At 43.6% G+C, this 25,675-nt stretch overlaps 1 protein-coding gene across 3 annotated transcripts; it reads right to left on the reverse strand.

Moving 5' to 3' along the window:
• Positions 1–100: 100 nt before the first annotated feature.
• On the reverse strand, positions 101–16,165 carry mtmr7b (myotubularin related protein 7b). Of its 3 annotated transcripts, XM_052083778.1 has the most exons (14): positions 15,873–16,164; positions 14,600–14,725; positions 13,581–13,743; positions 11,838–11,995; positions 10,938–11,066; positions 10,719–10,853; positions 10,505–10,637; positions 9,511–9,620; positions 8,063–8,188; positions 6,951–7,000; positions 5,271–5,471; positions 3,292–3,426; positions 2,920–3,046; positions 101–664 (listed from the first exon to the last, which is right to left on the reverse strand). In XM_052083778.1, exons 1-14 carry the CDS (start codon positions 15,894–15,896, stop codon positions 311–313), a joined length of 1,971 nt encoding a protein of 656 aa, XP_051939738.1. In that variant the 5' UTR covers positions 15,897–16,164; the 3' UTR covers positions 101–310. The 3 variants fall into 3 exon arrangements, with proteins under 3 accessions (XP_051939738.1, XP_051939737.1, XP_051939739.1); XM_052083777.1 differs by having other exon boundaries at positions 10,505–10,853; positions 15,873–16,165; XM_052083779.1 differs by having other exon boundaries at positions 456–664; positions 2,874–3,046; positions 10,505–10,853.
• Positions 16,166–25,675: the final 9,510 nt, after the last annotated feature.

A 25,675-nucleotide genomic window follows, 5' to 3' on the forward strand; every position in this document is an offset into this window, starting at 1 on the left:
GATGAAGACTCTGATAACCAACGCAAGATTTCTCTGTCCCCAAAACAAAGCAACTGCCCGGTGTCTAACTCATTTCCCCAAAACCATCATGTTTTCCTGCATTAAATCACGGCCCCGTCACGAAAGTGCTTTTTTTTTTTTTTTAAATACAAATGCCAGCAAATTATCACTCAAGTATTCTTGATTTCAAATATGGGCTTTCACATCTTAAGTATGACAAAACAATAAAACACCAGAAAGACACCAAAAAATTCAGATAAAACAATGCTAACATTTTAGCGGTCTTCTTCAACTCCAATTAAGTATTGAGTCAGGCAGTAGTGAAGGCTATCTCGTCCGTCTCCCGGTCCTTGGCCTCCTCCCCAGCACTGGATGACCGACTGCTGAGTCCAGCCACGCCTGACTCCAGGTCGCTGAAGATATCATCTGTGTTGAGGGGTTTGACCTGCATGGGCTGGTCTCCAGATGTGGTGAGACGGGGGTCCTTCACCGTAGCATTTTGGTTGGCTGGTCCAAAGGTCCTGTGGTCCTGTGCGGGGCTGGTAACTGGAATTGTGTATGGGCTGGGTGGGTCCGGTCCAGAGTGTCTCTGGATGTGCCAAGTCCTCCTTTTAACCATGACTTTCTCCCACATTATTGGTTTCCCTGTTAGTGCAGATATTCTCTGCATAAGAAAGAGAAGTGGGAAGTTCTCTTTATTTACTCATCACTGGTTCATCAGGGAAATCACAAAGACACTTTTCTTTAGTTTTGTGAAGCAAAGTTGGCTAATGTGTGAAACTCTGGAAGAACATCGACTTATTCAGCTGTTATGCACAACATCAGTTCCAATGACATTAGGACATTGTGTTAAACCTAAATAAAATTAGAATACAATGATTTGAAAAACCATGTTCAACCAATATTTAATTGAATACACCCGGAAGACGAGGCGTTTAATGTTCAAACGGATTCACTTTGTTGCTTTTAGCAAATCATTAACTTGGATTTTATAGCTACAAAAACGGGATCTTTACAGACCAAGGAGTGAAGAAAAGAAAGGCTTTAACGCTTGAACACAGGATAAAAGTAATAAAAATGAAAGATGGAGGAAGCAAAGGAAAAGACATTTTGCAAGAAATTGATGTAGCGGTAAGTGAAAGTGAATGCTGATTGTAAATTTTGCAATTTCTTTCCCTTTTTTTTCTTTTTCCGCTGCTCATACTTATGCACGATTGGAATAAAAATAAAGAGTATAAACATATGTGTAAGATAAGATAACCGAATTTCCCCAGTGTGGGTCAAATGTTATCTTATCTTACACCTTCGTTTGTGTGTGTGTTTACATCTGAGATAAATTTGCTATAGTGAAAAGTCCCCTGTTGTGAATAATTTCTTGCTGCAAACATGATTTCTTTGTAGAGGAGTTTCACTGTAATAGCTTTAAGTTGTACTTACGGATGTAGCGCCGACTTGTATTCCTGATACCATCTGGTGATATATTTTACACATAGATGATGCCTAAGGAATTGAAGGTCACGAGCATTCAATGTTGGTTTTTAGCCTTGCCACCTCCATGCAGTGATTCCCCCTAGATTCTCTGAAACTTTTGATATTATGAACCATAGATGATGAAATCTATAAATTCCTTGCAACTGTACATTGAGAAAGATTGTTCTCAAACTGTTCACAAAGAGGTGAATATCACACCATCACTGATTGTGACTGACTTAGCAATTCAGGCAAGCTCCTTTTATACCCAATCATGGACACAGTGTTCCCAGTTAGGCTCCTCACCTGTGGGATGTTCCAAACAGGTGTTTCATGACCATTCCTCAACTTTCTCAGTCTTTTTCGCCACCCATCCCAGCTTTTTTTTGAGAACGTGTTGCAGCCATAAAATTCAAAGTTAATGTTTGTTGTTAAAAACAAATTTTAAAAAATGATCAGTTTGAACATGAAATATCTTGATGTGTTGTGTGTTCAATGAAATATAGATAAGATATCCTTTATTTGTCCCACACTGGGGACATTTAGTCTACAGCAGCAAGCTTGTGGGTAGAAAGAAGAAAAACTAAGTGTTTGCATTCACAAAATAAATGTTACAGTTTCAAATTACACCGTTCAATTAAGTGCAATCTAAATATAGATAGGGCGGCCCGGTAGTCCAGTGGTTAGCACGTCGGCTTCACAGTGCAGAGGTACCGGGTTCGATTCCAGCTGCGGCCTCCCTGTGTGGAGCTTGCATGTTCTCCCCGGGCCTGCGTGGGTTTTCTCCGGGTGCTCCGGTTTCCTCCCACATTCCAAAAACATGCGTGGCAGGCTGATTGAACGCTCTAAATTGTCCCTTGGTGTGAGTGTGAGTTTGGATGGTTGTTTGTTTCTGTGTGCCCTGCGATTGGCTGGCAACCGATTCGGGGTGTCCCCCGCCTACTGCCCGTAGACAGCTGGGATAGGCTCCAGCACCCCCCGCGATCCTAGTGAGGATCAAGCGGCTCGGAAGATGAATGAATGAATGAATAAATATAGATATAGATAAGGTGGCTGTGCTATTCACAATTGTTGTTTTCGCATTATTTTATTTTTTATTCAGCAGCCTGACACCAGTCGGTAGGAACGAGCGGCGGTATCTCTCCTTGCAGAGTTTGTGTAACAGTCTCTGGCTGATTGAACATGATTTGCAAATCATTGCATTCTGTTTTTATGAATGTTTCACGCAATGTCCCAACTTCCTTGGAATTAGGTTTATGATTAAAGTGCCATTACTGTTGGTTTGTATTTTGACATGCTCAACAGCACAAATGGACGTTATGAATAACTTCCAAAGATGGAACAAGCAGAACTAGAGAGGGAAAATGTGTAGCAATGTCATGAGTGTTCTGTGTGTTGTATGCCTTGTCTGGAGCCCGGGTGGTGGTGAGCGTTTCCTCCTGGTGGTACCTCCTGGTGATTGGTCAGCTCCTCCTCCAGCTGCTGGGACTCCTCCCTCATAGCGGAGAGAAAGTCGGCTGTTGACTGGCAAGGAGGCGTCGACCGCTCCACATGATTGTAGAGTCCCTTCCACATTCTAAAACAATGACAAGTAGAAAGTAATACTGGGCAAGCAGTAGCCCATCATCTACAGAGACGAGGTGCGGAGACTGTTCACGTCCGTCAGTGCCTTAGCCAATGAGGATGCAGTGTTTAAAAGCATTTAACAAAACTGCTCCCAAAAAAAAAATCCGTGCAGCGAAGCTGCGGAAAGTGAACTGCGTTAAGAGTGAGGGATCACTGTACTGTAATGAATTGAGTATCCACACAGTAGTGACTTACTTAAAACAGTAAGGGGTGGTGTTAGGTCTCAGTACAGCCCGACACGGACTCAGTTCAGCCTTGTACAGTGGATTGGTAAAGTCTGCTCTGTCCTTCCACAGCTGGGGCCACACAGAATGACTGCGCTCCTGAAGCCTGTGGGATGCACATACGCACATCATCAGCGGTTATACACATTTATCCAAATGAAATGTGCTGAATCCCTTGAGGTATAACGCAAGTTTGCAGGTCATGATATTAATTCATAGAAAACAAAACAAAATTGTCTGTCAATTGAATGAACATTTTCTGGACCATTGACTGACCCCTAATTGTAGTTTTTTTGAAGACCAGTTGAAAACTGTGGCTAGTAGTAGGCGGGGCTGCACAGGCACATTTAAAAGTAAAGAAATTAATCCATCCACCCATCCATCCATTTTCTGATCCACTTTGTCCTCACAAGGGTCACACAAGGGGGGTGCTGGAAGCCTGTCCCAGCCTGTCCTTCAGGCAGTAGGCGGGGGACACCCTGAATTGGTTGCCAGCCAATCGCAGGGCACACAAAGACGAACAACCATCCGCGCTCACACTCACATCGAGGGACAATTTTGAGTGTTCAATCAGCCTGCCATGCATGTTTTTAGAATGTGGGAGGAAACCAGCGCACCCAGAGAAAACCCACGCAAACCCCACACAGGAAGTCCGGAGCTGGGATCAAACCCGCGATCTCTGCACGCTGAGGTTGATGCACTAAATAGTCGCCCACCGGGCCACAACACAAGTTCCACTATTTTTAGCGTACATCTCATCTTTATTTAAATATAAGTGTCCTCATCCCTATTTGTGCTTGTGCGGGAGACACCCTGAATTGGTTGCCAGCCAATCGCAGGGCACACAGAGACGAACAACCATCCACGCTCACACTCACGCCTAGGGACAATTTAGAGTGTTCAATCAGCCTTCCATGCATGTTTTTGGAATGTGGGAGGAAACCGGAGCACCCGGAGAAAACCCACGCAGGCCCGGGGAGAACATGCAAACTCCACACAGGGAGGCCGGAGCTGGAATCGAACCCGGTACCTCTGCACTGTGAAGCCGACATGCTAACCACTTGGCTACCGGGCCGCCTGCTTGTAGTACTTTTAAGCACAAATACTTTCTATAATAATTGTGTTGAATGATGGCTTATTATCTCTTTCTTTCTACTATTTTACTTAGCTTACTTTCTGTCAAATTATTATTGTATATGTTTTATGTTCAATAAACAAACTATACGGGCGGCCCGGTAGTCCAGTGGTTAGCACGTCGGCTTCACAGTGCAGAGGTACCGGGTTCGATTCCAGCTCCGGCCTCCCTGTGTGGAGTTTGCATGTTCTCCCCGGGCCTGCGTGGGTTTTCTCCGGGTAATCCGGTTTCCTCCCACATTCCAAAAACATGCATGGCAGGCTGATTGAACACTCTAAATTGTCCCTAGGTGTGAGTGTGAGCGTGGATGGTTGTTCGTCTCTGTGTGCCCTGCGATTGGCTGGCAACCGATTCAGGGTGTCCCCCGCCTACTGCCCGGAGACGGCTGGGATGGGCTCCAGCACCCCCCGCGACCCTAGTGAGGATCAAGCGGCTCGGAAGATGAATGAATGAATGAATAAACAAACTATACGAATCCTAATCAACAGAAACATTTTCAAAGCTATTTTAGGAATTGCTGTACTGTGCCATCTCAAGTTTAAAGACCTTTTCAGCACCCGAAACAACATTCCAGTACAGGGCCAAGCAACTCCGGTCCTTGAGGGCCGCTTTCATGCATGTTTTGGATGTCTCCTTCCTCCAACACACATGGTTCAAAAGATCAGATCATCAACAAGCACTTCAGAAGCCTGATAACAATCCTGATCAGTTAAAACATGCACGAAAGTGCCCCTCGAGGTTGGCCCTGCCCACTCTCTGTTCTTGTACCTCAAAAGGTTCTTGATCATGCTGAATTGTGTGCTTTGTGTTGTTACCTCATATCATTGCGTTCCTTCTGACAGTTGCCCAGGAAGGTGCCATACCGGCAGGAGTAGACGTGTGTGTGGATAGCAATGAGGAAGCACTCGTTAAACTCAAAGGCGCATGGAAACTGTTGAGACAGCTGCCACACACATTCCAAGAACTGATCAATAACGGGGGACACTTCTTTGGGATCGCCGTCCAAGTGGGCATACCTGAAGAAATAAATACAAAGGTTCTCTTAATCACTGGAACCAACATGATTTTCTCTGCAGGGAATAAAAGCATCCATCCATTAATATCCTCTTCTGTACAAGGTTGCTTTTGGAGAAGCAGGAGAGAACAAAATACAAAAAAAACTAAAACTAAAACACTGACAGCTAAGTAATTGTAGTCAAAACATTCAAACATTATTTTCTTATTTTGATTTTGGTGTGCTGACAACAGTGGTGAGGGAGTAAATCTGCCTCACACTTCTCAGATCTAGGATTCAGATCACGGCTTTGGCTTTCCTGCGTGGGATTGGCGCTTTCTTTGGGTACTCCAGCTTCCTCCCGCATTTAAAAAACATGCATGTTAGCTTAACTGAAAATTCAAAATTGTCCAAATGTGACAGCGCATGTATGTTTGTTTGTGTGGTGCGATTGGTTGACGACCGGTCTAAGGCTGTGGACATGTGGGAGAATATTTTGGTACGTTGGTTTGCAGGAAAGAAAGTACCGTATTTTCCGCACTATAGGGCGCACCAAAAAGTCTTCCATTTTCTTAAAACCTCTTTGAGCGCCTTCAAATTCGGTCCGTCTTGTGTATGGTCATTACGGTAATATGTCGACCCCAAGATGGCTCCTTGCTGGGGAGACGTGCTTAAAATGTGATAACTTGCAGTTGGTTCAGTGAACTGTGTCGCTGCTTTATTAAATTTAAAAAATATATAAATATAAAAAATTTATATAAATTGCTATATTAATTTTTTTAATTAAATTGCTTTATGTTGTGGCTCCGAAAAAAGGTGTGGTCTTGTTTTTTAAAACGGTCTCAACAAATGCAGGTACGTCTTTGTCCGGCTCCATGCCTTCTCTTCTTCCGTTCCACTGGAGAGGCGTTCAGGGCTGCCTCCGAAAAATGTAAATTAACTACTACTTCAATGAAACTACGAAGAAATCACAAAATAAATTCTGTAGGGGGATATAGAATTTATTTTGTGATTTCCTCGCTTGATTTTCTGTTTTGATGCATTATTTTCAATTTTTGTAGTTTCATTTAAGCACAGTAATAGTTCATTGACGTTTTTCAGAAGCTGTCATGAACGCCTCTCGAGTTGAATGGAAGGAGCGTAACACCATCTTGTGGAGGCATTGTAGACTGCGCCTTATAATGCGATGTGTCCGATGTATGAAAAAAAATTACAAATTAGCCATTCATTGAAGGTGCGCCTCATAATCCAGTGCACCTTTTAGTGCGGAAAATACAGTATTATATTTGTCACAGTGACCCCTACAGTTACTGTTCTTAGTAAAGTTTTAGCTAATTAATTTCTGTTGAATGTATTGGGTGTTGAATTACATTTTAGCGGTTCAGAAAATGGATGGATGAATTTCATTTCAAAAAACAACCAGTACAGTAATAACAGCTATAATTTCCTTATAACTTGTGATCTGGTGTTCATGTGCTGTCAAGTTTTATCAGTTACAGACCTGTGGGAGAACTTGTGACCAAACGAAACCCAGTCTCTTTCTATCAGCAACTACGTAAGAGAAGAGAAACACATGTAAATGATGAGCAATAAAAATAGATCTGCCATATTCAGGTACCAGGTACCAGCAGATCAGAGCTGAGCTGCATGACAGACAGTGATCTTAGAACAACAAATACGGTAGTCTGTGCGTGGGGTGAGTGTGGTAGGGCCCAACCGATTAATCAGCCAGCCGATTAAAGTGGGCGATTATGGCCCTTCAAATATCAGCAAAATTAATTGGCTAAATGGACGATATTTGCCAATTGTTTTTATCTTTAAGTGTTCTCAAACCAATTACAGCAGTTGTACGCAAATAACTCTGGCCTCATTATTTATTATGGATAAATCTAGACCGTAACCTTGTATCCTTAAATACATCTCATGAAATAGTTGATTGGGTCATTATTTGGAACTGTCATTCAAAACAAAGCAAATCTTAATATTTACATGCAATCCTTTGGTGCGCAATAAAAAAAAAGTTGTGCAAGCAATTGATCTGGATTTCACTACTTTACACGCAACCTAAAGTCAGTTAAGTTTTTTTTTTTTTTTTTTTTTTTTAAGGCAATAAAATAAAAACGGGGCGGCCCGGTAGTCCAGTGGTTAGCACGTCGGCTTCACAGTGCAGAGGTACCGGGTTCGATTCCAGCTCCGGCCTCCCTGTGTGGAGTTTGCATGTTCTCCCCGGGCCTGCGTGGGTTTTCTGCGGGTGCTCCGGTTTCCTCCCACATTCCAAAAAACATGCGTGGCAGGCTGATTGAACACTCCAAATTGTCCCATGGTCTGAGCGCGGACGGTTGTTCGTCTCTGCGTGCCCTGCGATTGGCTGGCAACCGGTTCAGGGTGTACCCCGCCTACGGCCCAAAGACAACTGGGATAGGCTCCAGTACACCCCGCGACCCTTGTGAGGAAAAGCGAATTTGAAGATGGATGGATGGATGAAATAATTTCAGCTGATTAATCGGTAATCTTGACTTTTTTCTGTCTAACATCAGCATTGGAATCAGCCCACCCCCCCAAAAAAAAAAAAATCTGTATCGGTCAGGCCCTAGTGTGTGGCTGTGTGTTTACCATCATTCCTTTGATTGTTCGATAAAATGGGTCCAACAGTACGCTGGCTATAGAACAGGCCTGAGCTGTCCTATCCCAGCCATCGGAACAGTGTACCAATACACTGACCCCTTCATCAGCCACCGCCTGAAAATACATCATTCGATACATTTATGTGTCAAAAACCAGCAACTAACTGCTACTTTCATGATTGTGTTAAACAAGATTTAGGCTTGTAATAACTTATGCCGCTCTTCCATTGACCCCAAGCAGCCCCACATCATAGCATGCTGCTATGCCCGGCACCACACCACACACCTTTGTTGCTTTTCCATTATAACGAGGCGGAATGGGGGCGGGATAAACTGTCCTGTGAAAGCTTGCAGTGTATAATAACATTTTCCAAGGGTTGAGTCTTGGCCACTGTTTTTTGGAGCGATTCAAAATAGTCATTCCCGTCGCATGATGCGTTTACGTTATAAGTACAGTCCATTGAACACACAGAAGCGCTCACATATAGACAGAAAATTATGACAACCACCACCAAGACAAAAATGCAGTGTATACTGCATACCTAGTTTGTGTCTGATCACAATATTGAACCATATTTACAATTTCATATGTACCATGGACAAAACGCTACAACGGTGATTTTGTGAGCGGCACGCATAGCTCGCCGCCAATGCTCATTCTTTTTGTACGAGTACTCATTCTCATTCATTTGGCCACCTCTCCCGAGTCAACAAGCTGGTCGTCCTCACATCTGAAGCTCTCCAGCGGCCACCTGAAGCCGCCATTCTGAGGTGGGGGGGGGGGGGGGGGGCAGAATTGGTCAGGCCGGGGGAGCGGCAGGCCTCTAATCTGTCCTCCATCCTCTCATTCAAGTTAATGAGACCTGGCAAGCAAGTGTTGTCTGCGTACTTTCACGAAATTTTCACCATTAATTATCAAAAATGCATCCATTAGTATGGATGAAATTGTAAATATGGTTCACCGTTGTTGTGAAACAACACTGTTTATTGTATATACTGTGTTTTTATAAAGCGTCAGCGGAGTGGGCAGCTTTTCTAAAACCAGGAAATGGGCATGTGGGACAGAGTTCCTTACTGCAGCGCTGTCAGCCAATCAGATAACAGTAACAACACAGCCTCGCTTGGCCCCAGATGCCCGGCGCTTTTGAACCAACTCTGGGATAGTTCTGAGACGGCCCTCAAAAAAGTCGAATGGAAACACATCTGGGACCATGGGAAGCCTTTTCGGGGCTAATGGAAATCAACCCACATCGTAGTTTTTTTCATCAATTGGATAGCTAACATGAGCGCAATTGAATGTGCGCCAACTAGTAGTGAATGGTGATACATACACACACACACACACACACACACACACACACACACACACACACGCACACACACACACGCAATTTGAAGTAAAAAAGTGTTACTTTACAGGGATTAAGAAGTATATACCCTGGCAATGAAGACTCCAGCATCTAGAATAGCTTTGATATGTTTCAGCCAACCAGAGTTTTCCAGACCCCAAAGGAAGTCAGTCATCGAAGGAGATCGCATTTCACCCACTGCGTAAAAGAAAGAAGGGAACACACGCACAGGTGAAACACTTGTTCTTCAAATTATTGTGATTGTTATCAACAATGATTAGCCACAGTTTGAACATTTCCAAACACCTCAAGTTTTTATCATCATCTGCAGAGGGGACACTGGTTTGTTTCTAAAGTGGGTGATGGAAGACTAGGGCTGAAACAGGTCCTCGAGTAATTCCGTAACCTTGGTTTAAAAAAAATGCTCTTTTTTTTCTGCCTCGAGTACTCGGGTTTTTAACACGTGCACTGTCAATAATGTTCGATTGCTAATTAAGGGTGCAATAAATAAATAAAGGACGTAATTATGCACTAAATTGTACGGCGCCTGCTGCCTGCATTTAGCGAGAGCTCTACTGTTAGCGGGCTAGCCGCTAAGCAAGCGAAAGCATTAAGTCTGGCTGCGCTTTTGTAGAATTCCTGCTGGTATACACCCCTTTCAGAAAAAAAAAAAAAACGGCGAAAATTATGGTTACAAGCTCGCCAACGTGAGAATTCGACTGAAGAGGCAATGAAGAATGTTTGTCTTTGCAAACAACAGCGACGTCATGAAGATGCGTGCGGATCTTGGAGGCAATGTTTGTAAACATTGAAACTGATCTATTGCTTTGTTTCTGGCTTTAGACTTCACACAATGCCTCCGTTATAACAGTATAATAACAATACATTTTATTTATAAGCGCCTTTCAAGACACCCAAGGACACTTTACAATAACAAAAAATGTCTCCAACACCAAGGTGGAAGCCGGTAAATTACTCGGCCGTCCTTACTCACTCAATCATTTACACACAGGACAGTGATCCAGGAAGAAGTAATAAAGACACCTTCCACGGCCGGTCTACGTCTCTGCAATCCTACTTACTGTCAAGAATTTTTTGTTGGCTGTTCCTCATCACGTGAATGTTTTCGATGCCAATGAAGTGCAGTTTGATGTTAGTGTAGTGGTCCTCATTCTCATAGCCTTTACCAGCGGCTCTGTTTGCCATGGCATTCAGCTGGACACACATTCGTAAAGAGCAGTGGACATGGAGAATATTATAACTCGATGTGTGAGAGGTGAGTCTTAAGCGTGTTACCTTGGGCCTCGTATCGACCACATAAATATAGGCGCTTCCGGGGTTGGATTTCATCACAGCTTGCAACATGGCCTCATCCTCCTGACAACGTCCACTGAAGCCCGACAGTGGCTGACTACACCTGCACACTGCAGCCTAAAAGGCAATGAAACATCATCATAATGCGATTAATATTACACTCGTTTATGGTAGTTCAGTATGATTGTCCGGAACACTGACCAGTGTGTCCTGGTGAAAGTAAGAGAGAGCAGGAAATCGTCCTCGGCTCCTGAACCTTGAGCTGCCCAAAATGACGGTAGGTGAGGCTGACTTTGGAATAAATAGCTCGGAAGGATACGTTTCACATATCTGGGAAAAGACGACGCATAACATTTTATACAATATTGTTAGCTGATTCCACACAGGAACATTATGAAGACGTTGGGGTGTCCTTCGTGAAAAAAAAATCAAGTGGCGTGATGAGATGAATTACATGAACAGGGATGTATGCATAATCATGAATCACACGACTCACATTCGGGATATTTGGCTTTCAGGTGAAATTTGCAATCAAACCTTAACAGGTGAACTTATGACCTTCCCCATGCTTTTGAATACAGATGGGCAACTGTGAAATGGTTCAGGCCTTTTAGATCCATGAATCGACCAATAAATGTCTTGGTATTTAAACACGGCCCGGTAGTCCAGTGGTTAGCACGTCGGCTTCACAGTGCAGAGGTACCGGGTTCGATTCCAGCTCCGGCCTCCCTGTGTGGAGTTTGCATGTTCTCCCCGGGCCTGCGTGGGTTTTCTCCGGGTGCTCCGGTTTCCTCCCACATTCCAAAAACATGCATGGCAGGCTGATTGAACACTCTAAATTGTCCCTAGGTGTGAGTGTGAGCGTGGATGGTTGTTAGTCTATGTGTGCCCTGCGATTGGTTGGCAACCAATTCAGGGTGTCCCCCGCCTACTGCCCGGAGACGGCTGGGATAGGCTCCAGCACCCCCCGCGACCCTAGTGAGGATCAAGCGGCTCGGAAGATGAATGAATGAATATTGCCAAGCCTCGATGAATGAATGAATGGATGGATGGATGAATCGCATCAAAATGAAAATGTTGGGTATAAGAATCACAACAAACCCTGTATTCACTGTTTGCTGCTGAAACAACCCAGAGGTTATTTGGAACTCCCATTCTTTTGTAGTCGGCCATGAGGTCTATGAAGCTCCATGACTCTTGCCTCTCTTCCTTGTTAATGTTGGGATTGAAGGACAGACAGTACAGCTCACTGTACTTCTCTAAAAATAGAAGAGCCAGCAAAAAAAAAAAAAAAAGGATGAAATGCTTTGGTTTTTTTTTATTGTTCAACATGCTATAAAATAATCCACTGTATGTGGCCGAGCACATAATCAAACATGTAAAACAGGTTAGCGGGTTTCCTGTGTATGTACAAAAACAAATAAATAAAGTCTTTAAGGCTGGTGTCAGCAGGCAAAAGTTAAATACATCAATATAATTTATTTATACAAATACGTGATGCATGTAAACACGAAGGAAGCCTAAACAGCAATTGTCATCTTGTGTTTAAAAAAACAAAAAACAAAAAATATTGTAGATAGATATGCACAATAACTAATCGGGCTGACAATCATCGATCCAATTTTGGGATAAAAATGACATCCCTTCAATCAGTCCGATAGCAATAAATTAGGCTGGCATTAAAACCGGCCTCAAATGCACTAAAGTCGGTGTAGTTATTGTCACTTTAAGAGGCAAAACCTCTGCTGCATATGACATAGGAGGTAACACGGCGCCGCTCCACGCAACTTCACAAATAACAGTGAGAAGTGTTAGCAGGGCTTTAGTTTTACCGGAGCTGTTAATTTGAAACGGGGATCAAGTCCGTGTCCAAATTTCATGGTATGACGACTGATTAAAATGATTTTTTACATGAACAACCAACTTCTTGCAGCCGTGTGCACATTTTGAGCAGGACGTCTCTGATCCCCTGGTAAAAGGACACTTTGATTCTCTCCCCTTTCATCCAGAACTGCTTCTAATAAGCGTATGCAAGAAAAGTGGTTAAGATTGCATGACTGTCCGCATCTTGTTATATTATTTTGTTATTTTATGTTAACGGTTCTTTAAAGCGAGCGGCCCGGTAGTCCAGTGGTTAGCACATGGGCTTCACAGTGCAGAGGTACCGGGTTCGATTCCAGCTCCGGCCTCCCTGTGTGGAGTTTGCATGTTCTCCCCGGGCCTGCGTGGGTTTTCTCCGGGTGCTCCGGTTTCCTCCCACATTCCAAAAACATGCGTGGCAGGCTGATTGAACACTCTAAATTGTCCCTAGGTGTGAGTGTGAGTGCGAATGGTTGTTCGTCTCTGTGTGCCCTGCGATTGGTTGGCAACCGGTTCAGGGTGTCCCCCGCCTACTGCCCGAAGACGGCTGGGATAGGCTCCAGCTCCCCCCGCGACCCTAGTGAGGATCAAGCGGCTCGGAAGATGAATGAATGAATGAATGAATGAATGTTAACTGTTCTTTAAAGCACTTTGTTACAGCTTCAGCTGTTGTGAAAGCGCTCTATAAATAATGATACATTGTACTACATTGTAATATACAAAAGTAAAGTTAACGTTTATCAATATCGGTTTGGAGAAGTAGGATTTTATCGGTTATTGGTATCGTAGAAAAAAAAAATTGTCCTGCATCCCTAATTGTGGACATTTCAGGTTTCCATGGGTGATATGTCACGGTCCCCTCTGCCATTCACCTGGATGAGGAGGAAGTGCTTTTGCCCGCCTTACCGAATGCTGAAGTGGGTTGCGCACATACAGTATCAGATAGTGTAAAAGACACACAGTTAGTCCTTGAAACACACAAACCTGGTCGTGACAACCTCAATAATGAGGCGTGGACATCAAAACAATCTTTTTCCTGTTGCATGAGAAGCTGGATGACCCTGAAATCTTTGCAGCGTAAGATCAGCTGACTGCCAGTGGGTGTGGTGGGCAACTTCTCCACACTGCTTATCATGCTGTGTAAGAGCTGAAACACAAGACACATTTTAAAACTACAATCCGTAGAATGAAAAGGATGAAATCTATCCTTTGGAAATTTCAAATGTTTAAAGAAAAATTTGCTTTCTTCTACACATTAGATCTTGATGGTGATCATTATGGGATGGAGGAACGGTATATTTCGTTTGGAGTACAGTCCGACCACAATGGATTTTTTTGGGGGCAGATATCAATTCTGGGGGCAATAAAAAAATAAAGCTACTAGACAGGGCGGCCCGGTAGGCCAGTGGTTAGCACGTCGGCTTCACAGTGCAGAGGTACCGGGTTCGATTCCAGCTGCGGCCTCCCTGTGTGGAGTTTGCATGTTCTCCCCGGGCCTGCGTGGGTTTTCTCCGGGTGCTCCGGTTTCCTCCCGCATTCCAAAAATATGCATGGCAGGCTGATTGAACACTCTAAATTGTCTCTAGGTGTGAGTGTGAGCGTGGATGGTTGTTCGTTTCTGTGTGCCCTGCGATTGGCTGGCAACCGATTCAGGGTGTCCCCCGCCTACTGCCCGGAGACAGCTGGGATAGGCTCCAGCACCCCCCGCAACCCTAGTGAGGATCAAGCGGTACGGAAGATCAATGAATGAAGGTCCCAAATTAATTGGAATTGGGTTTATATTATAATTTCATATTTCTTTGACTCATTCACAAGGCATGTACCTACAGTACAGGCCCACCAGCTGAAAGGCCCACCAGCTGCCCATGCCAGAATTAAACTGAGATTGAAAGAATTGGGAATAGTGTACTCAGCATCTACCTCACCGTAGACGCTGTCAATATGTCATGGATTAGATGACGTTATTGCAGTTAATGAAGACCAGCATACGGCTTCCTGCTTACCCATGTCTCCTTGCGTGTCTCAGTGTTGTTCTCAATAAACATTGAATGTGTAGCTGAAAGGTAGAACGTCCCAACACTGGCCTTTCTCTGGCCCTTCGACCGGTCCAGGAGACGCACATTTTCCACCTTAAACACACACACACACACACACAAACACACAAATGTCAGGGATACAGCATTTGTATGGTGGAATACCTTCCAACCACCATTATCTTCCTGAATTGTTTCATCTTATTAAATGGATTTTTACATCATTAATTAAGATTGTACCGTAACATTGAGAGTTAAATTTTGCCCACTTGGCACTTTGCAGCCTGGTCTTCGAAGAAAGGGAATTCCATCATCTGCAGCCCATTCTCAAGGTTTATTTTTCCCCAGATGTGTTCGTTTTTTTGTTGTTTTGTTTGGGGTTAAGATCAGGGGATGTCATTAAAAACGGTGAGCATATAAAGCCCTTTGAGACTATTTGGTGATTAAGGGCTTTATAAATACATGACTTGGCTTGACAATTTAGTTTAAATAAACGTGTCTATATTTTTTAATTACACGTCTGAATCTTAGACAGAAAAAATATTTTGTAAATTTTCTTGAGTTTTATTCCAATGAAGCACTGATAAGGATAATTTCTTAGTTCTTTATAATAGGTACGCTTTGACGATGTGGTGAGACGAAGGAGAGGGCGAAAATGGTTCGGAGTAAAATGCAGCGTCACGGTTTGCAGATGCCCGAAGACTGCAGGGACGCAGTCATAATGGGGGATTTTAATGTACGAATAGAAAATAAGGTAGATAAAAAAGTAAAAAGAACGAAATCAGTCTTCATTCAAGTTATTATGTTCAAGGGAGTAGGAATAAAAAGACGTTAACATTAATAATTGTTGCAAGAAAAATAAATCAACGCACAATGTCTTTAGAAAGTAGTATTACGTACATCCCAATTTATTTATTTTTTTTACAAAATCCATTTCATTATCGGACACACCATTAGGGTGTGTGCTGATGGGGTGGGCAATTATTAGGATTGCTCGGATCACATAAAAGAGAAGTGCCATCCTAAAAAAAAAAAAAAACCTAATAGGCCGTTTGCAGAACTGCACGTCCGCACAATGACACCATTGAGCCTGATGCTGCTCGGATACTTGTACCTGCCAACTGGTAACGTTAGTCAATTGAAGAAGCATGGCCACGGATGATGATAAACACAAAGTAAAGAAAATAAGGAACTGGAAAAACTCGGCACCATCACCATGTAGCTGTTAACATTTCAAAGATACCTTGGGCGTCCGGATGTGCTCCATCACTGACAACCAAAATGGTGGAGTGAAGTCGGAGACAGCCGCGTCTTTTTTTTAATCGTCTGTGGTGTTAGAATCTCCGTTTCACGTCAAGTGCTCTGCATTCCATGTGGCTGTTGTTCGGACAATATCCTTATATAGGTCACATCGTTTTCTTTTCTACAGTATGTTCGTCACGACGAAAGAGAGCAGACCTGCCATAGCACTCAATTTGCGGGTTTGAAGCTAACCACCCTGCTCCAGTGCTATCCCACTCTGCCCGTAGTACGGCTGCATCTGCCACAGACATGTCAGAGAGGGTTGACTCGTTGCTGCAGCACGTGAGAGTATCCGCCATACTCGATGTGGCAGATCTGCCCTTCAGCAATAGCAATGCAAGTACCGGTACATAGATTGCTCTTTCGAAAGCCAGGACCTACACAGTACAAAGGTTCATGGGTCTCACTTTAGCACTCTCCTGGTGCTAAAGGGGGCGGGAGGGTTGATTGATACATAGGGGGCGAGGGGTGTGTGTGTGTGTCTGTGTCAAAAATCCTATATAAATATAATTTAGAATATACAATAAAATGCTGGAGGGACTTAACAGGGGCCACACATATTACTGACAGGCAGGAGTGGCAAGGGTGACACAACACCTCAGTGAGCGGGTATGGGGTGTGCGTCCGCCATTCCTAATAATACCGTCCATATCAAGGGTCTCAGGAAATAATATTAATATCCAGAACAATGCCCATCACACTCCTAATCAAGCCAGAACAAATATATGTAAAAAGCAACAAAGCTTAATTTAATATATAATGCCATTCTCTTTGCAGTGGCTTTTGTGTACAACCTTATTGTCTATATCTATCTCATGCACTGAACAGGCAATCAGAATGATCAATTGTCACAGATGGCTGATGCCATTTTGCATATTACAATCAATGGCTCATTCATTCAAATCACATCTGGAAAGCACAATGACGCACAATCTCTTAATGGTTCTAAATGTTTCTCTTACGTAGGTTTATTCCTGCTTGTATTATGAGTGTGTGTGTGCAAGATTGGTATATGTGTGTGTTTTCATTCATTCATCAATTTCCGAACCGCTTTATCCTCACAAGGGTTGCTGGAGCCTATCCCAGCTGTCTACGGGCAGTAGGCGGGGGACACCCTGAATTGGTTGCCAGCCAATCACAGGGCACACAAAGACGAACAACCATCCACGCTCACACTCACACCTAGGGACAATTTAGAGCGTCAAATCAGCCTGCCATGCATGTTTTTGGAATGTGGGAGGAAACCGGAGCACCCGGAGAAAACCCACGCAGGCCCGGGGAGAAAATGCAAACTCCACACAGGGAGGCCGGAGCTGGAATCGAACCCGGTACCTCTGCACTGTGAAGCCGACGTGCTAACCACTGGACTACCGGGCCGCCCGTCAATTGTACATTTATTCTTTAATTATGCAGTTCATATAATTTATGTGTCCGAGTATCAAGCGGTGTAAGAATACTGCATCCATGTGAAAATAGCAGGACAGTACCAGATACAGGATTAAATTTTCACCAGGTATGGGGGTGACCAGGGGTGGAATTGGCCTCTTGGTCACCCTGTAGCTCCGCCCCTGCTGATAGGGGCTATACCGCACCTCTTGATCGCCCGCACACAATCGAGTTGGTTTCGAATCTTGACTGAAGTCTTCTGTGTGGAGTCTGACTTGTCTGCTTGTGCGTGTAGTGGGTTTGAGAGATAGGGAGTGCGTAGGTTTGTCTCAATGTGTGCGCGTTGCATTTCTCAGGTGGCACTTGGAGAAAGGCTGTCGATTGTCGAAGTGGTTTACATTTCGCCCGACCCGGAGCAGGTGAAAGCCGCGTGCAGCTGCTAGCTCAGAATAAATCCTTCTTAGGTCTGCCGAGGACGGTAAGTTCAACCTCACGTGCTTCTTACTACTTTAGCTAATGTTCTCTTTTTAAACACGGATAACTTTTAACAGCGATACACATACTTACAACCCGTGACGTTATATGAGCCGTGTTGTACTGTAATTGAAAATGATACTATGTCGATAAATCTTTTACAACCCCCTCCGGCCCCTCTTTGATATGGAAATAAAAGGTTTACGAAAGATTTGACGCAAAGTGGTATAACTCTTTAAGATGATGTGTGAAGTCAAAGAAACCATATAGTTTACCAAACCTCCAAATTATCGGCTGGAAAATGTGACGAGGGAAATGTGCGTTTTGCTGTTTGTCGGTAAAGGTAGGGGCTGTGTTAACAACACTCGACAGGTTCATGTTTAGCAATGAAGTAACTTGACGTGTACAATTTGGAATACATTAAAACCACGTCATTAGTCTAATGGTATGGCGGTGTACTGTACTTATGAGTGGCGACATTATGAATCATTGTTTTGGGGTCGCTATGGTGCTCGATGAAATGCCAAAGAGGACCTACTGTATGAAAGCGACAGTTGTGTTGCTCTTGTGAGATATTTGAATTCCCAGAGGTCCCCAATTTGTCAGGATATGTCAACGAATGATATGCCCAGCGAAGATTCAACAAAGCCCTTTCTGACAATGTTAGTAGCATTAAAGAAACAGCTCTCACTCAATGCAATTCTATATTGCTGTCCTGTCCATCTGATACATTCTTTCAAAATCAACGTTGGCTGCAAATGAGAATGGCTGAGGTCTGTGGCGTTGTGTTTTTAAGCCAGTGATTTCCAACGAGGCCGGCGTGACACACTTGAGAGAGATCATCTGGGATCAAGTGCGAATCTGGAAATTCTGCAACCTCACTTTGTTTGTGTGAAATAATTATTAATTATATATAGTATATACTGCCCGGTAGTCTAGTGGTTAGCACGTCGGCTTCACAGTGCAGAGGTACCGCGTTCGATTCCAGCTCCGGCCTCCCTGTGTGGAGTTTGCATGTTCTCCCCGGGCCTGCGTGGGTTTTCTCCGGGTGCTCCGGTTTCCTCCCACATTCCAAAAAAAACATGCATGGCAGGCTGATTGAACACTCTAAATTGTCCCTAGGTGTGAGTGTGAGTGCGGATGAGTGCGGGTGAGTGCCCTCAAAGCGTATTAGAAAACCATTTTTCATGATTACTGTTTATTAACTGATTATTATTGTCTACTAAATATTGTGTTGCGATAAAAACAGCTCAACAACAATTCAGTAATATCACACGAGTGGGATTGATCTTGTACTTCTCAAATGTTTTGAAATTTGATTCAGTTTTGGTTCAGTCATTGTTTTCCAAAGTAAAAGCAGATTTTTTTTAACTCAAAAGATAATCAGTCTGCTTTTATGACATATCACAAAAATCCGAGAATAATTACTGTTGAGAGGCCAAAATGAGAGCAGATGGACACTTTTTAAGTTACACAACGGCTCTTAACTATTACTCGATATTTAAAATAGTTGTAGCTCACTTAATTAATTTAATACTCAACTAATTTTGACACCTCCCAAACACGTCTATCCTGCATAACACTGCGTTTAAAACCCACAGCAAAAGTGCTATGGGAGTGGCCAACACCAATTGCCACAGTGCGGCAAAATGACCCACGTGCACTGAATTGCAGTGCTGAAGTTTTTAAGCCCCCCCATCATCACCTCCATGTTCAATGTCGCTTTACTGCAAGCGAAGCTACAAATGTTTTTTCCACATCAAATCGAGCCGTTGCTTGTTCAGTTCAAGTGTGCAATTCAACCTGCATGTGTGTGTGCGTGTGTGCGTGTGTGTGTGTGTGTAGAGTTGTTGGTTCGGTGAGAGGGAGTGACATTTTTGCAGCTGAATGTGGATGGAGTTATTTTGCGCTCTCTGCTCAGACTTGCAATTTGAAGCTAGAGTCTGCTGTGATGATTGATGCAGCTTGAGTACGCAGAAAAATAGTGGATAGAGAAAAACTGTCATGTTCTAAGGGCCAACATTGCCTCTCAATCTTCCTCCCTTCCTAAAGAAAAGGTTTTAAAACAGCACTCTATTTGTAATGACAAGTTAATTACATAATGACATAATAACTGTAGCTGAGTATTATTGTTAAACATGATATAGTCAGGGTGGCCCGGTAGTCCAGTGGTTAGCACGTCGGCTTCACAGTGCAGAGGTACCGGGTTCGATTCCAGCTCCGGCCTCCCTGTGTGGAGTTTGCATGTTCTCCCCGGGTCTGGGTGGGTTTTCTCCGGGTGCTCCGGTTTCCTCCCACATTCCAAAAATATGCATGGCAGGCTGATTGGACGCTCTAAATTGTCCCTAGGTGTGAGTGTGAGTGCGAATGGTTGTTCGTTTCTCTGTGCCCTGCGATTGGCTGGCAACCGATTCAGGGTGTCCCCCGCCTACTGCCCGAAGACAGCTGGGATAGGCTCCAGCACCACCCGCGACCCTAGTGAGGATCAAGCGGAAGATGAATGAATGAATGAATGACAACATGTGACTCTGCTAAACGTTAAGCCTGCTGACTCACCACATCATACCGGCTCATTGCTGCCATCCGCTGGAAGAAAGAAACAACATGATAAATGATTCTGAACTTTTGACATCGATTTATTGAAGCTTGGCATGTAAAATCCCAGTTGTTTAGTTAATCCATTTTTTTATGCACCCTTAATTGTGAGCAGCTGCTCATTTTCTGGGAACTGATTTGTGCTGCCAATTCGGTCCCATTCTGAATTACCACATTAGAGATTACCTTCACTCCAACCCCGCTGAGCTTTGTACTCTTTTTCTACCGGCCATAATTTACCACGCAGTACAGGTTATCCAGTAGTCATGCATCCACTACCCACCACCATCTTGCATAAACAAATGACTGAGTCAAACCTTCCACTCTCTTCTCACTTTTGTGTATTGTGTATTGTGCATTGACTGTGGCATGCACAATTTTCTTGCAAGGTCCGAAGTGCCAGAAGCAAGCCATATAACGAGGGGGGCCTTGGGCTCCCTGCCACCCCCCTTCCCTCTTATGACCACGTCACGTACTGCGCAGTCTTCCCTCTCCTGTGCCTACCCGCAACAGTGATAATGTGATGTGACTCACGAGCGTGCAGTGCAGCGTGGGGGTTGTGTGTGTGTGTGTGTGTGTGTGTGTGTGTGTGTGTGTGTGGATGAGGAGGAGGAACAATTGTGTAGAGGTTTGTGTATGTGAGGACACATAGTCAAGTACATGCCAGACTGAAGCAGGGAGAGGAGGCGATCTGATGCCGCTTTCATAAATCCCCCCACCCTACACACACACACACACCGACACGCAACACACATTTTTTTGAGTGCGCAGCTTTAAAAGGACTACTGAACTTGAAGTTACAGGTCTGGTAAGTTATGTTCTTGATAAGCACTCGTGCTTCTATGCTTTCGGCATCGCTAGTTTGCATGTGCCTATGGGTGTATGAATAGATAGGTGTGCGTACAGAGCATTTGCAAAGTGAATGGTTTGTGGACTTTGAAATGTTGACTTGTGCAATGCTAGTCATTGAATAATAACCTGTGTGGTGGAAAAGGTAAACATTTTTCTGAATGCTTTTTGCAACTATGTTTGATCTTGGAATGCAGCCTCGTGTTAGATTTAATCCTTTGATTGTAGTGTGGATGTTTCATATATTCAATGAATTCCTGTAAAGCCACATTCTTAAATGTTGATCTTTAGTGTTAAGTAGATTGGGACCTGGAAGACGAAAATGGTATGATGGTCCTGTTGCTGAACAGAACTAGTGAACATGTACTGTGTACAGTCTATAGCAGTGGTGTCAACCATAGGACCCGCAGGCCGGAACCGGCCCCCAAGGAGGTTCGATCAGGCCCGCAGGATCATTTAAAAGTGAAAAAATGCATATGAGACACAGAATGAATAGGGTGCAATTCATGGAGTATCCGCTAGGGGACACACTGTTTTGATCAGAGTAGAAGGCAACATTGTTTTGATCAGAGAAGAAGACAACAGCAGCCTCAGTCACTGAGACTGACTCAACACAGCAGACGCTATCAAGGACATGTGAATATTTTATTCACACTTTATTTACACATTTAATAGCACTCTCCTTAGTTTGTTAGGTGTAGACGGGGATTACATTTCGATTTTATATGCGTATGTGTAAATGGTTTAAAAATTCCTTTCTTTATAAATCTCGTTTAATCTTAATGTGCATTACTATTTTTTCAATACCAATTACTTGTTAAAGTTTTGTGCCTTTGTACAATCAGTGGGATCAGTTGCAATGCATATATGTCAATGATAAAAGTAAATTGCACATTTGTCTAAGATTTAAGGTGCTTCATGAAATGTTTTGTAAAAGATATGTTCATTAAATTAAATGTGTTCATTTTACGAATGTTATTGTACTTCTTTAGACCAAAACAAAGGAAAGACATGATATTTTGTTTATTTTTAGCAGCGTATGGTATAATTTTAATGGTCCGGCCCACTTGACATCTACCGAGGCCGTATGTGGCCCCCAATGTGAAATGAGTTTGACACCCCTGGTCTATAATGAACTTTCATTCATTCATTCATCTTCCGAGCCGCTTGATCCTCACTAGGGTCGCGGGGGGGTGCTGGAGCCTATCCCAGCTGTCTTCGGGCAGTAGACGGGGGACACCCTGAAACGGTTGCCAGGCAATCGCAGGGCACACAGAAACGAACAACCATTCGCACTCACACTCACACCTAGGGACAATTTAGAGTGTTCAATCAGCCTGCCGTGCATGTTTTTGGAATGTGGGAGGAAACCGGAGCACCCGGAGAAAACCCACGCAGGCCCGGGGAGAACATGCAAACTCCACACAGGGAGGCCGGAGCTGGAATCGAACCCGGTACCTCTGCACTGTGAAACCAAGGTCCTAACCACTGGACTACCGGGCCGCCCTATAATCAACTTAATGCATTCCAAATATTTCTACTGTATTGGCTTCATGAACTGACATACCATTCTGTCATTGGCCACCATTAGGAGTGCTATCTCGCAATGCCATAATGATCATTAAAAAATAGAATGCCAATAAGTCGAGCGTAAACCTCCATCAAGGACTTACAATTATAAATATGGAAATAATTCAAAGAGCTCTGCATTTGTTTTTGTTGGTTACTTGGTAGGCTACTGTCTCCTTAATCAAGGATGGGTGACTGGCGGTGTTAAAATGATTCTGAGGGCTTGATAGTTCCAATCATATGTCGACTCAACAAATGATGCCTTTATCCAGATAATTCCCAAATAATAAAAACTAGTTCATGAAATGCAATAAGACTCTACCATGCTTCCATGTTTGGTCTAAGGTGGCATGTTCACTTCCCGTGGGCATGTCAATGCATAATGACACCAATGCATACATGTTAATAGTCAAAACAAAAGTTGAGGCCAAATATTAGCAGCACACCACAGCATTGGCTGGAGGAGCTTTCTCCTCGTCTTTGAAAAATAAAAACCTTTGATGCAATTTCTACAATGAAAAGAAACAGCACTGGACAATTGAATGTTATCTTCCTATTACACAACCCTCGGTTATCACCCGTTTAATGACAGAGCCTATTTTACGGTCAGATGGCCTCCCACTAGCTGGTAACATATTGACAGCTGAAACTGTTATCTGACCTCGTGGACCTCCCCATGGGAAATGTTTAATGTCTTGCCATGCATAAGGTCCATTTGTTGTTCAGTTACCAAACATTCCTCTACTACAAGGTGTTGTCTCTTCATTTGTGTCCTATTCTTTCATGTTTAACAATTCATATTGAAAACTCTGACAAAGTTTAAAGATTAAAGTAAAGATAGCGGTGGCCTCAGACTATTGCGCAGTGTTGTGTTTGGACTGAGAAGAGAAGCATAGCACGGTAAAGAAACACAAAAAAAAGATTAAGTAAAGATCTAGGGCGGCCCGGTAGTCCAGTGGTTAGCACGTCGGCTTCACAGTGCAGAGGTACCGGGTTCGATTCCAGCTCCGGCCTCCCTGTGTGGAGTTTGCATGTTCTCCCCGGGCCTGCGTGGGGTTTTCTCCGGGTGCTCCGGTTTCCTCCCACATTCCAAAAACATGCGTGGAAGGCTGATTGAACACTCTAAATCAGCCATGTCCAAAGTCCGGCCCGCGGGCCAAATCCGGCCCGCGGTCGAATTTCATCCGGCCCTCGGCCCCCGTCATAAAATCAGTGCCGTCTGGCCCGCAGGTTGGGCGCAATGGAACACGTGTTGCATTGACTGAGGTCTCGTAGACTGGCGAGTGATGTTTCATAGAGTACTGCTTCCCTCTAGTGGCTAAATGAGTAATAGCATTCACTAAATGAGTAATAGCATTTAGACACTAGAGGGCATCACTCACGAGTTAACAAGACATCACTCCGTGTTTATATTGACTGATATGTCATATTTCAAATTCCTGTTTCAAATGAACCAAAAGAAATTCTTAAGATTGTTGAAATTAAAATAAAAATGGAAATGTGAAACAGACTGGGTTACTAAAATTTGTTGAACAATATTGTTGTTCAATGTAAAGAATGTCAGCCAAGGTCGGCCCCCCGACATTTTACCACATAAAATCTGGCCCCCTTGGCAAAAAGTTTGGACACCCCTGCTCTAAATTGTCCCTGGGTGTGAGTGTGAGCGTGGATGATGTATGTATGTATGTAAGATATTGAGAAATCATACAGATAAAGAGAAATCTCCTCAATTTCATACATTTGGATTAGGTTGTCATTAATGAGAATCTCAAGCACCGCTGAAAGAAACTTGCTTCACTGCTGCCACAGTCAAGGTGAAACACTGCAGGGCTGAGTAGAAGGTCTTGTATTTGTGGTCATTTTTGCTCCGTTACAGCAGTAATGCCCCTCTGCTGCTCAGACTGTGTGCTGAGTTCTGACCATGTATGGCCACTCGATGTGCTCTGGCTCTTTTGTTCACATGAGGGCAACGATTCCTTTAGGGAGCAACACACCATCATTGATCTCCCTCTCATAGTTGGAAGAAATATCTATTCATTTCTGTGAATCCAGGTGTTTTTTTTTTTTTTTGAAGAATGATGGTGCAAAAGTTAAAGAACATGCGAGATGGTAACATAAAAACAAGATCCGCACTATCGTTCCCACGAGACAACTTTGTGATTGGAGTGGCAAACAGCCAGTCTGAGCATTCCCTGACATTGTGGATTTATTTATCCATGAGCTCCATATATCTTGTTGTGTTCTTTGTCACTCAAGGTATTTGTCATATTTTCACATACTCCGAAGACCAGATTTGAATGTCAATGAATCATTTCCCCGTATTTCTGTAATCACCATGTTGATCCACAATCGTTTCTCTGGAGTCCTTCACTTCATTCAAGCACACCCTGTCACAAAGCTGTCATCGGTCGTTTCCCAGTACATTAAACACGGAGTATTTTTTGTCACGTTGGAACAAGCCAAAATAGACATGCCCTCAGCTATGGGTAGAATGGGTAGAATCACGCTCACATATACAGTACACACTCACACCCGTTTTTGAGAGTAACTGAGAATGCTGTTATTTCTATGGCAACCACTTTTGCTGTGGATGTGATTCTACAAAAGACCGTGTTGCTTGGTCCACTGCCTCTTTTACTCCTGGCTGCGTCTCTGCTGACTGCAGAGGTGCTGCTGTAATGTGTGACGCAGTGATGTGATTGCCAAATCCTTTGAGGAAGGAAAGGTGAGCCTTCTGTTCCCTTACTGGTCTTTTGGGGGGAAAGTGTTCTAGATCTGTGCATATCTGTTGAATATTGAAATGATACAGACACAAAATCTGAAGTTACTTTGTCTTGAGTTTATTTATTGTAAATATACAGACTTGTAAAT

This window comes from Hippocampus zosterae, chromosome 13, assembly GCF_025434085.1.
Source record: "Hippocampus zosterae strain Florida chromosome 13, ASM2543408v3, whole genome shotgun sequence".
Lineage (NCBI taxonomy): Eukaryota > Metazoa > Chordata > Actinopteri > Syngnathiformes > Syngnathidae > Hippocampus > Hippocampus zosterae.

What these genes read in the sequence shown, in the direction of transcription:
- mtmr7b (XM_052083777.1), bottom strand. Translation starts at nt 15,896, where the DNA reads ATGGAGCACATCCGGACGCCCAAG. An exon ending in CAGCAAACAGTGAATACAGG is followed by an intron (nt 11,067 to 11,837) that starts GTTTGTTGTGAT and finishes GTCTTTTCCCAG; the next exon opens with ATATGTGAAACGTATCCTTC. An exon ending in AGCTGACCAATCACCAGGAG is followed by an intron (nt 665 to 2,919) that starts GTACCACCAGGA and finishes TTTCTTATGCAG; the next exon opens with AGAATATCTGCACTAACAGG.